The sequence below is a fragment of the Poecile atricapillus genome, chromosome Z, assembly GCF_030490865.1.
Source record: "Poecile atricapillus isolate bPoeAtr1 chromosome Z, bPoeAtr1.hap1, whole genome shotgun sequence".
In the NCBI taxonomy this organism is placed as follows: domain Eukaryota; kingdom Metazoa; phylum Chordata; class Aves; order Passeriformes; family Paridae; genus Poecile; species Poecile atricapillus.
Window position 1 is genome coordinate 136,098,402 of NC_081289.1, and position 15,050 is coordinate 136,113,451.

General features: G+C 44.9%; 2 protein-coding genes across 2 annotated transcripts in view; one reads left to right on the forward strand and one right to left on the reverse strand.

Annotated features, from left to right (window-relative positions):
- PDZD2 (PDZ domain containing 2) overlaps window positions 1–5,412 on the forward strand; it is a 201,890-nt gene extending 196,478 nt beyond the window's left edge. The window contains exon 25 of the mRNA XM_058827058.1: window positions 1,363–5,412. Within this exon, the coding sequence (XP_058683041.1) occupies window positions 1,363–1,529 (167 nt within the window). The 3' untranslated portion in view covers window positions 1,530–5,412. The remainder of the gene's footprint in view (window positions 1–1,362) is intronic.
- A 5,576-nt stretch (window positions 5,413–10,988) lies between these two features.
- PMAIP1 (phorbol-12-myristate-13-acetate-induced protein 1) lies at window positions 10,989–14,405 on the reverse strand. Its single transcript, XM_058826156.1, has 2 exons — window positions 14,217–14,405; window positions 10,989–13,908 (listed from the first exon to the last, which is right to left on the reverse strand). Exons 1-2 carry the CDS (start codon window positions 14,257–14,259, stop codon window positions 13,706–13,708), a joined length of 246 nt encoding a protein of 81 aa, XP_058682139.1. The 5' UTR covers window positions 14,260–14,405; the 3' UTR covers window positions 10,989–13,705.
- Window positions 14,406–15,050: the final 645 nt, after the last annotated feature.

The window sequence follows — 15,050 nt, forward strand, 5'->3', positions numbered from 1 at the left end:
GCAGTGGATTTTATCTCAGTTTTCCTTTTCCTTTTTTTTTCAGTCTATGCATTGTACAGACATTTCCATTACTGTATTCAGCATTTTTTTGAAGCAAGGGTGGATTTTGTGGCTCTCACTTACTTACTAGGCGAAAGTGGTTATTAAAAGAAAAAACACCTCTGGGAATGGCTAGGGATTGCATCTGCTAATAAATGTGAAGCATCTGCTTTACTAAGTATGGGTCTGTCCACTAATCTAGACATTAAACTACAGCAGCAATCATTTATACAGTTGAAATGTTGATGTCTTATCCAGTTCTCTTTCCTAAGAAATGCATAGTGCATATAATCAGTGCTACTGAAGCACTACCCTGAGCCTTATGCCCAGTTATGAGTTTTACCATATTTTTGGTTTTTTGTTTCAATTTTCAAATGTTAATATTAGCTTTTGCTAAGAATATGGGATATTTCTATTCAAAAACTGCCAGTTGTGGGTGCTTTGTTTGTCAGCAGGTAGTTAAACTTATATGAATCATACACAGAAAGAAAACAAGTTCCAGAACTGTGCTGTAACTTTCATATGTCACATGTCAGTTTAGTGAAAAATAAGGCCCTTTCTGAAGGCAGCTGAAACTCTCAATAAAACTACATGTGCTCAGCATTTTTACAGAATTACTTTTCAGTTATTTATTCCTTCATCAGGATAAAAAAATCAAACAGGTAATTGGTTATCAGTTTGTGTTTGTGTGTGTGTGTGCACGCGTGTGTGTGGTTTTTCCCCTCTTTAGAAAGCACGTCTTAGGGTAAAGGGCATGTTTAATTTTTGAGCTCATTCATGTACATACTTATATATAGTCCTTTTTCCCTCCCTGTGATGGCTCATGTTAGTTTAACTATCATTACAGAAAACATATTTTCATTAGCAGGGAAGGGTATGCCTCTTTCTAGAAGCTTTCTGTGAATGGTTTTTGTCCACAGTTTGCTATCAGTGTTTGATTTGTTCATCCCAGGTTTGACAGTCTCCTGCATTACCACATTACTACCCTGTTGAAATGCCACATCCAACATTCATGGTTATTTTCTCTGTAGCTGTAAGAAAATCAGGTTTCTTACAGCTACAGAGATAACATTTGGCATATTTAATACATGTAGTTTCCTTCAAAACCAGCATATTTTCTGAGAACAAGGATTTATCTTAGTTAAAATAACCTTTTTTGTGAGATGTAGCATGGGGTAGCTTTCTAGAGCTGAGGTGAACATAAGTGACTTGTATTGAAATTGTTACAGTTGGAAAAAATGGTTTATTTTCATCCCAGTGGAAGACAGATTTTTGTGGGCTCACTTCTTTTAACACTGACTTTTCCCCCCGTTTCACTTCTAGGTGGTGCTGCGGAGCAATCTGGAAACATAGAAACTGGAGATGAAATTCTTGCTGTTAGTGGGAAGTCATTAATTGGGCTCATGCATTACGATGCCTGGAACATCATTAAATCTGTGCCAGAGGGGCCTGTTCAATTGCTAATCAGAAAACATAGAACTGCAGTATGATGGAAGCACTACGTCTAATCACACTTGCTAAGACAAACCATTTAAAACTGTCTAAAAGCTGTCTTTGTTTATAAAGCCACACAGAAGTGTCTTAATACTTTACAGAGAGGTGCTAAGAGCCTTGGAGAACCACTGACCAAGCGTGTGATGAGCTTCAAAAATCTCACCTAATGATTGGGGATGAAGGAAGCCAAAAGTTAGAGACAATTTTGTATTATGTGGCAGTTTTATTGGAACTTCAAGACCTCTCCTGGGTTTGATTTAAAGTATTTTGACTGAGATAAATAACACTGTGCCTGTCCCTGATATTTTTAGTATCTGCAGAGTGTTGGTAGTAGAACTTGTTGGTTGCCATCCTGTTGACAAGGGTGGGTTTTAGACTGTACTGTATCACTTAGCTGTAGTAAGACTTAAGGACACTTCCTTAGGGTCTGGTCCTTTTTTTTTTGTTGTAATAAGAGAATGTCTGGAACAGTCTCACTTTATTCTTCTAAGTGCAGTTTTGCTAAAAGTGCATGACAAAAGAGTATAATTTTGCACAACTTGTATGCCTAAAATACAAGCATTTTATTGCAAAGCTGAAAAATCCTCTTAAAACTAATGAACTAACTCAGCATCCACCACAACTGAATCTACTTCTAGGTGCAACTTGTATCTGATAGCACTTGGCATTAGTGCAGTAGAAATCTGTAAGAAAATCATGTCCAAATTATAGGTGGTTGTCTACCAAGGTGTATACTGAGTTATTAGTTGTGATTAAAATGGGGGCGATAAAAAATTAAGGTCTGAATTTTCAAATTTAGGCTTTTAATGTTAGGCACCTTTAAAATACATATATTTTTAAAAAGGGGGATAATTTCGAGTGCTGAGCACTTACAGATCCCACAGACTTCAGCGACCGCTAAGAACGTCTGCAAGTTGGGCTGCTTTTATTTGTCTTCAAGAGGTTTAAGGCTGCCCAACTTGAAAGACACAAGCTGAAAAGTGGTGATCTAAAAATGGGGATTATAACAGATTAAATCTGAGCTGGCCATATTTGTGGTGGCTTTTAATTGGTCTTCTTTGTTTTCTCCTGTGCAGTATTTATTTTTGCTTGTGTGAGAATGGGTTGAGGATGTGTGTGCATGATGCAAGTACACCCAAATGCATCAGGATTGGGCTGATACTGAGGGTTCTGGGTGGTGAAACTGAAAACTGTTTTGTAGGTGGGAAAAAACATGGTGCTGGGCACAGCAAAAGAGAAAGGGCTGCAATGCCACAGGAGCTTAGTTTGGATTTTCTCACCTCTGCTCACAGAAGAGGTATCAGTAGCAGGCCATGCTGCTTAGTCTGCTGTGCTGGGAGGAGAGCGTATGGGTGCAAGAGATTAGACTCTGTTATTTCTCTTCCTACATCTGGGATAGCTAAACAACATAAAATACATACAGGAGGAAATGGGCCAGTGTCCTTATCAGCTGAGAACAAGTTGTTTGTTCCACAGTGCTCAGGTTGTTCATCACATTAGGCTGGAGACTGCTTGCAGCCAACATGCCCAGGGTGAAGAGCTCTCAGCCTGGAACCAGTCCAAGTCTGACGTGCTGCCTCTGTTTTCAGTGAGCCAAGACACTGCGTAGCTGTTACAAAAAGGTCTGGGCTTGTCACTTGGCCCTTCCCCAAGATCATACTGTAGTTCAGTTTATTTACATTTATTCAGCAGTGCTTGAAGCAATTGCTTCCAGGTTAGTGGAGCACTCACTTGGGTTCTTCTCTGTGACAGCTTCATTAGACTGCAACTTATGATGAGCAGGAGAAAATTCAGTTCTGCGAGGCAACCTGAGACCAGATGAATAAAAAAGCTGTGCAATGTTTGCCTAAAAATGAACAAATAGGTTTAATTCTTTTTCAGTGACATATAGCATGTGAATCCAGGGAGAGATGCAGCTTTTGGCTACAGGAAAGGCAATACTGTACGTAGTCCTACAGCTCCTTTGCCTGCAGGATTTCTGCTGAAACTAATTCAGGTTCAGTGCTGTGAGATGACTGTGGACTGCGGGTCCCCTGTGAACCCAAAGCTCAGCCACTCTGTCGGGACTGGTCCATGCCTCTGGTCACCTCCATGGTGGGAGAGGCTTCAGGAGGATGCAGCTCTTAGGGCTGGGGGACCACACAAATTCCAGGCCTGGGATGGGATAGAAGAGGTTACCCCTACATATTTGCTGAAAAACAGGGAGAAGATAATTTGGCAGTGACAGCTGAATGGTGAGGCCTAGTTCAGGAATGACCAAAATCCGACTGTACTAGAGTGTATAATAGATACATAAATTGCATGTGGAATTTAATGCAGCGTAGTGAATGCATACCTGTATACGTATAATACGTGCAAGTGCAGTACTGACTTTTTGCTACTTTAATGTGGTAAATCACAGTTGTGTTTTAGGAAATGGCATTTTTTTCAGTCCACAGTCTAGAATTCCAGAGGTTCCATCGCAGGGAGGCATATGTCTCCTTCGCTCTTAAACCAGTGTGAGCTCAAAGGTAAAGTCTTCGTTTTGTAAATTAAAGTTAATTTGAGGTGTCTTAAGATGATACGTGGTGGGTATTTTCAGATGCTTATTTGCAGGTACTGTTCATTGTGAGTGATTTAGAAGGCTTTTTTTTCAGTAATCAGATACTGTTCAGTATTTTATTTTACATGCACGTAGATAAGTGTTGGCTGAGTAACAGCAAGCAGAAATGGGGATTTTTGTGTGTGATTCAGTAGTGGCTATAATTTAAAGGATAGGTTTAATGTTTTAAATCTGATAATAGTTACTATGGGTAGAAAGATAACACTTCTCTACTAACTTTAGAGCAAGTAAAAGAATTGTATTTAACCCTGATTTTTTCTGTTCCTGAAAATACCTTTTTTTTCCTTGTGAGAAAACAACATCTTCACTGATGCTGGTATGATTACAGTAGCATTTCCTGACATCTCTCTTGGGGTGACATTCCCTGAAAAAGCTCCAGGATTTATGCAGTATGGGTGTCTATTTTGTTACAGACGAGATGGGTAGACCAAGCAGATGTAGTAAACTTTTGGTTACACACCTGGCAAAGTAAATGTTATTTTTCTAAGAGCCTGGTCACACTAAAATGATGGAGAACGTTGCATTAGTTCATCAGTATTCAGGAGGATAATGACCATTTTTGGCCTTGCTGTTTGCGTATCAGTCCCCATGGTGATTCTTCAACCTGCTGGAGTGTTGGCCAAACTCTAGGAGGGCAGAGACTTGACAGCTGCATCCTAGAAGACCAAAAAATCAAGATGAAATTATGCACTTCTTCACCAGGGAACTGAAAGCATTCCAGACAAGGGGAGTTTGCTCCTAGATGGAGAAGGTTTAGGGCTTTGGTGCATCCAGGCCTGGGGCAGCTGAAGGTGCACATCATGGATATGAGAGCAGTGAGATGCTGCCATTGCATATTCTGCAACCTTTTGTACTTGAAAGCTCTTTCCAGCTTCCGTAGGGACTGCATCTGTATTGAAAACTCTTGAGATTAGGGAGGGAAAAACATTGGATCATTTTCTCGCTAAAAAAAAACCAATAGAAGGACAGATAAGTATTAAGAAACTGTTAAGTTCATATTTCCTAATGACCCTCACTTAAAATTAACCCTGGTAAATGTTCTGCAGTGGTTCTTGTCAAATTCTGAAGGAAGTGTTCCCAGATGGGAATGTTTACCTGTTTCTATGTTTAGGTTATGTAAATGTACAAGTGAAAATATTGATAAAGAGTAGACTAGCTCATGAGAAAAATGGGGATCCCACTGTAGGTAGATTTTGTGTGTTAGTCTGATACACTTATTGTATGATACTGTATATTTACACTTTTATTTATATAAATAAAACTTCTTTTAATGAAAACTGTTTAATATGCCTTGTATATTATAAAAAAGTCAGTGCAATAACATGAAATAGATTGTACATTTTTTTTTTTTAATTTCTGTCTCTTCTATGTCAATCTGTATTGCTATAAACTGTTTTGCTTGGGTTTTTTAGTGATTTTGAAAATAAATGGTATCCTTAGTACTCCTCTAGATATTTAATTCTGTTATGCCAGAGTCTGTCTGGTCCTCAACTGGAATTGGCATCAGAGGGACAAGGATGTCAGGGAGAGCAAAGACTAATAGTGCCCTCTTAAAAACTGCCATTCAGTGTGAAGAGGACTCAGGCATTTAAGAAGTGGTACAGGGTGTTTTATAAAACCTGCTTTGGTATCTTGTTTTTTCCTGTCCCTGTTCTAGGAAATGTGGAGTTTTCATCGAAGCAGCCATCCCTGGAGCATGCTGCCTATAAACTGTACCTCCTTCCCAGACCCTGGGCTGTAGGGGGATAGATTGTATGTGTAGAGAATGATTTTATACAGCTAGGCCTAACCTGGTGTTTGTTCTATTTTCTCACATACTCTGGGGATAAAGCTCCCTCCAGAGCCACAGTGAGTTGGTGGAACAGGCTGGGCTGGAGACTCTCTGTGGATGGAGTGGAGCTGAAGTGAGTTCACAGTGGGAGGTGGAGACCACAGCCTCCAAACAGAGGAGGTTTGCAATCAAGTGGGGCCACTCTTAGACACAAGTCACTTCACAGTCAGTGCCCAGCAGGCCAAAGCCAGCCTTCCTCATGGAAAGATGAGCCAGCCCAGAAAGCTCTCCTCTCAGCCACTCTGGTGTGTGCAATGCCAGAGGTGCCCAAGACTGTACACTGGCTTGCAGCACATGGACACGTCAGCCTGGTCGCTGCAGGGAAGGCTGAGCTGGAGGAAGGGCCTGGTGACTTTGAGTGTTTATATCTACACTACAGGCTCGTGTGCATTGCTCTGTGTTTGCCTGCTGGGTTGGGCACTTGCAGCAGCACTCCCACGTGGCACAGGGCAGTCCTGACCTTTCCTTGGTGTGTACCCATGGCTCTCGCCTGTTTCTTCTGCCAGGCCTGGAAAGCCTCACCATTTCCTCCTGGGCACAGTACTGCCCAAAAGAGCCCAGTGGGGCTTCGTGCAAGGAAAGGAAGGCATTTGCTCTCCTATGCCTGTGTTGCAGGGAGCATTTCCCTCATCCCCAGCTTTGTGCCCTGGAAGCTGCTGTGTTTGCTTTTGGTTTCCTTCTCTGGGTGCCACGCTGCGAGGGTGCAAGAGAGCAAGTACCTCACAAGAAAGGATAAGCCCACAGCCTCTGCTGACTCATCCTGTGGGAAAGGCCAGTGTGGCTGGCTCCCAGCCTGCCCTCTGGGCACGTGGACTCTTTCCTGGTCTGGAGGGGAAGAGGAGGAGTTTTGTGGTACACTGGTTTTCCATCTGCCTTGGGACCCTTTTTTCCCCATCCCTCTCCTTTGCACACAGCCATGATGAGGGATGCTGCAGGGTCTATGTTGCTATGCAGTGAGACTGCTATGGAAGGCATAAAACCAGCTGACTGGGAAGAAGATGGATGGGAAGCTATGGAATGGTGTGTGCAGTCCCCTCAAGTTTGGGTCAGCACATCTGTCCCCAAGTGGAACCTTGCTTCTCCCCCAGGGCCATATGGGGAAAAGGAAGAAGTTATTTTCAGTCATGATTTCCTCTGCCTTTTCTGCTCCCTGCTGCTGTCACCAGTGCTGGGCTAGCCCAGCTCCTCTCCTCTCTTTCACTGAGTCCCCCATATCCATCTTCCTGTCTGTCCTGATATCTCCAGCACATGGCCTTAGCAGGAGTCAGCAGGGCTCAAAACTCTGAGCAACCTGGCTCTTTTAAGATTAGTCTTGATTATCTTTAATTGAAATCTTAAATGCCACAGTCAGTAGCTAAGTGAAGAGGAATACAAAAGCAAAAAGACACAGTGAACTTACCTGCAAATGGATTAGTACATGTGACTTCATTTATTCACCAAGACATGTGAAGTACTAGAAAATTTTTACTTCTCTCAGTTGTGAAAGCCTTAGGGCACAGGGAAATGAGGAACTTGAAATGTGATTCTACCTAAAAAGTTCCATTTCATTTCTCTTTTTTTTTTTTTTTTACAGCTTTACTGCTCTCCTGTTCCCTGTTGACATCACTGAATGCTATCTGAATAGGGTCTGTGATTCTGATGTGTCCGTTCCTTCATCTCTATTTCCAGGAACGTATCAAAAGTGCCACTTTACCACATTTGACCAAAGGTTAATGGTCACTGTCCCCAAGCAGAGGTGCTACAAAGGAGAGCCCCTGGGGAGAGGGTTGCCACAGGCCACCCTGGAGTCAGTGGCTGGCCAGGAGCAGGGCAGGTGGTGGCTGGGTATGGCACCCATGAGTACATGGCTGATGCCACAGGGCAGCACATCACTGCAGTGACAAGGGGAAGTAAAACCTTCCCAGAACACGGCCCTGGGCTGCGCTTCCTGGTGCCCATGGCCACGCAGGGTCAGCCACAGAGCCAGCCAAGGCTGCACAGGTGGCATGTCCACCCTGCTGCCTCTGTGCTGACAGTCCCTGGCCCATGCCTTGCCTGGTTCTGGGAGATTTTTGATCCAGCATTTGAGTGCTTGAGTTTTCCCTTTCTATGCAATACTGGGTTGTGTAATAGCCTTGCTTTTGCAGCACCTTCCTCCTGTATCCAGCAGCCTCATACTGATAGATGCCTGGGGAGCTAATGATCTGCATTGTCTAGGACTGATTCTCAACCACTTCCGGAAAATGAAGTGTTTCTTCTTCTCAGGAGAATGGCTGAAACTAGACTGTCTCCATCAGCCTTTAGGAAAAGCCTGGTTTGGACCCTGTTTATAGGGAAAGCCAGTCATTACTTCCTCTTTCATGTAGCTGTGTTTATTAAAGCACTTGACCTAGCTAAAGTATTTTACAAATTAAGAACGACTGCAGTAATTAGGTTGTTTTCCTTAAAAAAAACCCCTCACTTTTAATGATCATAGGAAAGAACATTTGATGCAAATAAACATTGTTCCCTAAAACAAGGAGTTGCCCTTCTGTCCCATAGAGTGTAAAGTCGTGACTAGAAGGATATTTTTGTGTCAGGGTATTTTCTGGAGTTAGTCAATATTAAATGCAGAATTTCCTGCCTTTCCACTGATAGTTCCATATGTGCTGGCCTCACCCCTCTGTGCAGCTGAATCAGTCTGATACTGTTGCACTGAGCAAACAGCTTACATGGTGCTAAAATTCCTTGGATTTTTCCTTACATACCAAAGCCATTTCCTTGATGTGCTGTGGTGGTGCTGGGGAATGTCCAGTATCCAGCTGCTCTTGTCAAAAATTGTCTCCCTAATTCCTGATCCTGAGCAAGGCAGACGTGACTGTGGTGTCCTGCCTTTGTTGTGGTTTTGTCACATCAGGAGCACAAAGGGGAAGATGGAAGCAGAATGCTGCCCTTAATTTCTGCCATATAGTAGGGGACTGTGATCCCAGCTGGGACCCAGGGGCCAAGGGAGAAAGTGCCAGCATCCTATTATTGGCCTTATTCAGGGGTGCTGCTAAGTTTTGCAAGCTGGCCTGTCCACTACAAAAAGGCTCCTTGCCCCTTCAAGTGATGACCATGTCATGGAGGAGCTGGGCCTCTGAACCTCGTGGTGCTCCCACCATCCTTTCATAGAGATGGGGGAATGATGCCAAAGCCACCAAAGGTGAAATGGCTGAAACTGTTTTATCTGTGGTTACTGCCATTTAATGGGATGTCTCCTGTTGCTGAAGGAGTGACACCAACCTCCACATTTTCAGAGGGCAGGTGAGAATTGCGAAGAGCCGATGCGTGAGAAGGCAGGGCAGCCTTGGTGTGGCCCGTTTATTACGCGGGCCAGACAATGTCCTGACGCACTTGGGTGAGGACCCTTGTTTACATCTGTAACAGCTTTTGGGACTATTGCTCACGGACAGTCCCACCATCAGACAGTCACCTGCTTCAGGGGAAACTGCCAGACTGAAAGGCAGTGCATCATATCCCCAGCTCTTCCTGTCCAGCCTCCTAACGCTTCCATGGATGCACATCATGCCCTCACACCCTCTTGTGTTAAATGGGAGGAAAGTGATAAAACTTAGTCCCATCCAGCAATGTGTACTAAAAATAATGAGCAGTATATGAGACATTGTTTTTCAGCTGATTTATAAAAACATCCCATGAGGGGAAGAGGAAGTATCTTCTTGTCTGGCACTTTGTTTGGGAAATACCACTTGTGCATCCAGTTTCAGGTGTGAAGGCATGAGCCGGCTGAGGGGGCCAGGCTGGTTTTCACCTAGGGGACCATGGTACAAACACAGCCCAGGACTGCACTTGTCCAGCCAGGTGCTTTGGTAAATGGAGAGCATTCTAAGGTGGCAACTCTGTCAGTTTGCTTTGCCAGGTGAGTTTGTTTTTGGTTTTTTGATATCAGATGCTTGTGGGTGAGTCAAGTGCAGTCAGATTGCAATGCCATGCCCCAGTGATAGGGTTTTTTTTTCCCCTGCCCTTTTTTTCCCCTTCCTTTAGGGAGGAGCAGGTCACAAGCATCATGCTGTGTAGGTGACTAGACACTGCTGGAGGGCTGGAGAAGGGCCAGACTCCAGTGGGAAGCAGGTGAGAGTGTCTGAATGTTTTCACAAGTTTGATGAGTCACACAGGTATGTTTTCCTGGTGAAGCTTTGCAAAACCAGACCTCTGTGCAGCACCTACAGTAGCACTTTTCACCAGGCTGATGGGCCTTCTCAGAACCACTTCACTGATGCCCTCCAAAGTAAAAATCTTCCAGGCTTCTGCTAGTGGCTAAGTGGGAAAGAACAGGGAGTTGCATTTCTTCAGGTTTTTTTCTGGTTATTAGAAACAAGAGCCTTTGACCCAGAAGTTCTTAGTCCTCCTAACAGTGGGAATACAAGCTACAGGGATGGTGTTCCTTGCCTGGGAAAAAGCAGCACAGTGAGTGAGCAGGGAGCCTGCTGATGTGCTTGGCATAGCAGGGAAGGACCTCAGGCTCTCCTCTGCACGGACACATCTTTGGGTCCCAGCTTTAGGGAAGAAGAATGTGCTCTGCAATATCCCTCTGCTATTCTCTTGTGATAAGCAGCATCATTTCCCACTCTTCCCAAACTCCAGCTTCAAACTGTGGAGAAAGTTCGTCTGCAAACTTTTCTGCCTTTCTGGCTGCATTTTAGATGAAACCCTTAACTTGGATGTCTATCCTTTACAAGGAACGCTCCTTTACAAAGCTGCAGCTACTCTGGTAGAAGTAGTGGGCTCCCAATTCCACCCACATATTCTGCAGCCAGTAGTTAACAAAAAATACTATAATAGGTTTCTCATTCTGAAGTTGGAGGTCATGGTTATTTTTTCTTCCTCTTAAAGGCAGAAAGCAAAGCCTAATCTCCCAAAGAATACCTGTTGGCACTCTGCTCCTGCCTTGGTGCTTTTGCCCTGCTGACATGGAAGCATGAAAGGAATTTGCATAATACAGTCATGTTTTCACCATCCACAAAAGAAAACTCAAGTTGTTGCAACCTTTGTGACTCATTTTTCTCGTAAACACTTTGTATTTATTATCTTAGCAAGAATTGAAGACATACATGCACAAGGCATACAGCAACACATCTGGCATACATCCAGAACAGGCCTTAAGGAAAACAAACTCACGTTGATAAAGCCATAAAGAAGATCCTTTGCAGAAGTAACAAAAGAAATCTAGGGTGGATATCAGCAAGTGCTTGGTCATATACTGGCACTGACCTCTCGCATCCATGCCTTTTTCCTGAGTTCCTGTTGAACGCTACCATTCTTAACAATGCACAGAAACACCTAAAACATTTCAAAAAAAGCAAATAGGCTTTGCATAACTAGGCAGACAAATATTTTGCTAACACTAAACTTGGATATCCCCATGACAATGCATTTATGAGTATACTTTTTTTTTTAATATTCATATGTGCTACCACCTGAAGAACTGGGTGGGCTCTACAAATCCACACCTCATTTCCTGTTGACTTTGCAAGCAGCATTCATTGAACAAAACAGTTTTATTCACATACTTTTCAGCTACTAATGTGAACGCTAATGCTGAATTCTTCTGAGAGTTCCAGACAGGCATGGTCATTGTTCAGTGTCCTGGATGAAGATTCCAAGACTCCACCAAGCGCAGGATACACAACAGCAACCCTTCTTATGAAGCTGGAGCTGCCTCTGATGAAGTTTTGCCCAGCTGGATGCAGTGCTAGCCTGGGAGCTGGTGTTCTGCTGGTCTAAAACTCTTTGCATTTACTTTTTAGTACCTGAAAAACTGACCTATGTACATGTCAGCAAAATGAACTGTTTTGCAGTAGTAAGATAAGTAGTAAGAGTAAAAAGCAACTATTCTTGAAACATTTTCTTCTCCCTGAAAAGATACTGGCTAGCTTAGAGGGGAAGGGAACCATGCTTGTGGCTCAAGCCAACAGCAAAACTCCCTGTAATGCCACCAGGATGGATGGGGTTAAGTCTTCCAGGTGGAAAGAAGGCAAACTCAGTCAGCTTCTGCTCAGTGACAGAAGTCAGCTTCAATACATAACCACCCCTGCACGGCTGGATGTGAGAGTGACCAGAGTTTCATAATGACAATTTTGCAAAGGCAGATTAAGAAGAGATAACAGAAAAATAAATTATAAATACAAACAAGAATTCACAAGACAGGAGAAGACATAATCTGAATGACACAAATAACAAAGTGTAACTATACAGCCTTATAAAATGCAAATGTACTTATATATGAAGTTAATTAAGAGAAGGAACTCTGACCAGTGACCTTAGAGGTAGCTATGAAACAGCTTCAGCCTTTTTCTTGCTATCTTGGACCCATGAACAATACTGTTTAGGATGGAGCCTGACATGAATTGACTAGCAAGGTTACTGTTTGCCTTGACAGCAACCAACATGTTTAATTCAGTTCCTCTGAAGCCAGCCAAAAGTAATATCCCCTCAGTGAGATGGGTCACTCCTATGTAACCCCTCAGTGGTGATGGTGCATCACCATCCACTGGATGTGCTGCAGCAGCCCCACCATTCTGGAAATGAAATGAAATAAACTACAAGGGAAATAAAATACAGGGGAAGAACCTTTGCCCACAAGTATAATTAAACATTCAAAAATGTAAGACTACTTTCTTGTACCACTGTAAAGCTCAAACTCTATCGATATTATTTCTTCAAAGAGAGGTAGTTGCTTTCTTTGAATAAATAACATTCTCAGCAAAACTTGAGATGCAACTTTAGGATGTACTTCTATTGAAGTTATTTTGTTACTTATAAAGACACAGCAGAACTGGACTGTTACCAAGAAATTCTTTGCAATACTGAAAGAATCCTTTCACAATTACCTCAATATCTGTGTTTGTGTAATATATATTCAGATACATATCTTATATAATGCCAAAGTATGCTTCCCTCTCTGAAGCATGATTTGTTCCTTTATCATCAGAAAATAATCTGGGTTTTTTTGGTATATATAATACCTTTTTATATTGAGTTTTGTCATGTTTTGACATTTTTTCATACTGTGTTTTGAGATTAAACAAACAGCTTTTGATTAGTAGTTCTGTTAAACACTCATGACATGCACTAGCAGTGCACACATTTATATTTTGTGTATACATACTATATATATAAACTTATACTATATATTTATAATATAGACTAGAACTATGCAAAACTGTGTTAATTTGTAGAATTACAACTTTTAGTCTGCAATAGAACATCCTGTAACAAATAACCTTTCAATAAAGCTAGTGGTTGTCTTCAACAAATTTTAACTCCCACTAAAACCCCTGTCCAGCAGGATCCATACTTTAGAAAAGAGAAGCAGTCAAAAATCCAACAACTGGCTTTTCCTGTGTGGTATGTGATCCCAAGTTCCAACACACTGATGCTTTTTTTGGCCTCATCCTGGTGGTGGGCTGAAGTCCTCGGTGAAGCACGGCGATGGGACATGAGGATCAGAAGGTGACTGGGGAAGCCGGGTTCCTGAAAGTGTTCTCAGACCACGGTGAAGGGCATGTTCAGTCTTGCCCCAAATCTCCCCACGTACCAGCTTGCCTCAAGTCACCACTGCACAGTTTAGGGGCTCTGCCCATCATTATCTTTGTTTCCCACCTGGCATTCATACGCAAGTATTGCTGTAACATTCTTCAGACAAATCATGTGACGGAGGATTTGTCATCCTCCAGCGGCGATGGGCACCTAAATACAACGCAGCGAGATCTGAGGTTTCTTCATCTCCCACTGTCTGTGGAGCCTTTTCTTCCAAACCCACAAAGCCAAGGTCCTCTTCTGTTCCTCTCGCCGTCTCCGCGGGCAGCCCACGTTTCGGGGCAGAACAACTTGGCGATCATGTTGAGGATCCTCTGCCGCAGGTGCCACCTGTCGCCGATGCGGGTCAGCTCCAGGGCGCACTCCGCCACCGCCGCCTCGCGCCCTGCGGAAACGCGCGTCGTCAGCGCTTTAATGAGAGCCCCGCAGCACGCTACTTTCTGTCCAATTTTTTACTTTGTCCTCATCATAAAGCACACCCCACCCCGCACCGCCTCTGCCCGCCACTCGCTGGGAGCAGCGGCTGTGTCCCTCTCGCCTCCACACGGGAGTCCGCAGCCGCTCCGGGCGCTGGCCGCCCGCGGGGTGCTGGAGGCGGGCAGCAGCGTCCAAGCGCTGGACGGTGTCTCCATCCCGTCCCTGTCCCGTTCCTGTCCCGTCCCTGTCCCGTCCCGTCCCGTCCTCCTCCGGTACCTGCAGGAGCAGCGGCTTTGCGCAGGGTCCGGCCGGGCAACATCGCGGCGGCGGGGCGAGGTTCGCTGGGGCACGGAGCGCCCAGGCTCGGTTCGCTGGGGCACGGAGAGTCCAGGCTCGGTTCGCTGGGGCACGGAGAGTCCAGGCTCGGTTCGCTGGGGCACGGAGCGCCCAGGTTCGGTTCGGTGGGGCACGGAGAGTCCAGGTTCGGTTCACTGGGGCACGGAGCGCCCAGGCTCGGTTCGGCGGGGCACGGGACGCCTTGTCTGCTCTCGGGCCGGTGTCAGCAGCGTTCTGCCGGCACAGGGGCGGAGCGCGGCGCTAAAAGCGAACCCAGCGGGGATTTCCCTCCGTCCTGACGTAGGGAAAAGGCGCGGGGATCCCGCCCCCCGGGCCCCGCGGGCAGGCGGTGGCGTGCCCGGGCCGGGGCTGGCACAGCGCCCACGCTGCCGGCCCGGAGAGGGCCGGAGGGATGCGGTGTGCGGGGCAGGAGGAGACGGGAGGATGGGCTGTGCGCGGGGCAGGCGAGGCGGAGGGATGGGGGCTGCTGAGGGAAAAGGGGATGGAGGTGTGGGTTGGGCTTGTGCTGAGTCAGGGGAGATGAACGGTGGGGTTTGCATTATCTGGGCAAGAAGGGGCAGAGGGCCGAAGTGGACTTGCTGCAGGCAAAGGGAGATGGGAGGGTGGGCTTTCTTTGTGGTGATGGTGGTCCAGGAAAGGTGGACAGGGTTGCAGTGATGATGCTGAGGAAGAAGAGGTGGGGGGCTGGAGAGTGCTTGGACAAGCAGAAGAAACAGATAGGGCATGTTCTTACCACATAAGCATAGAATAATT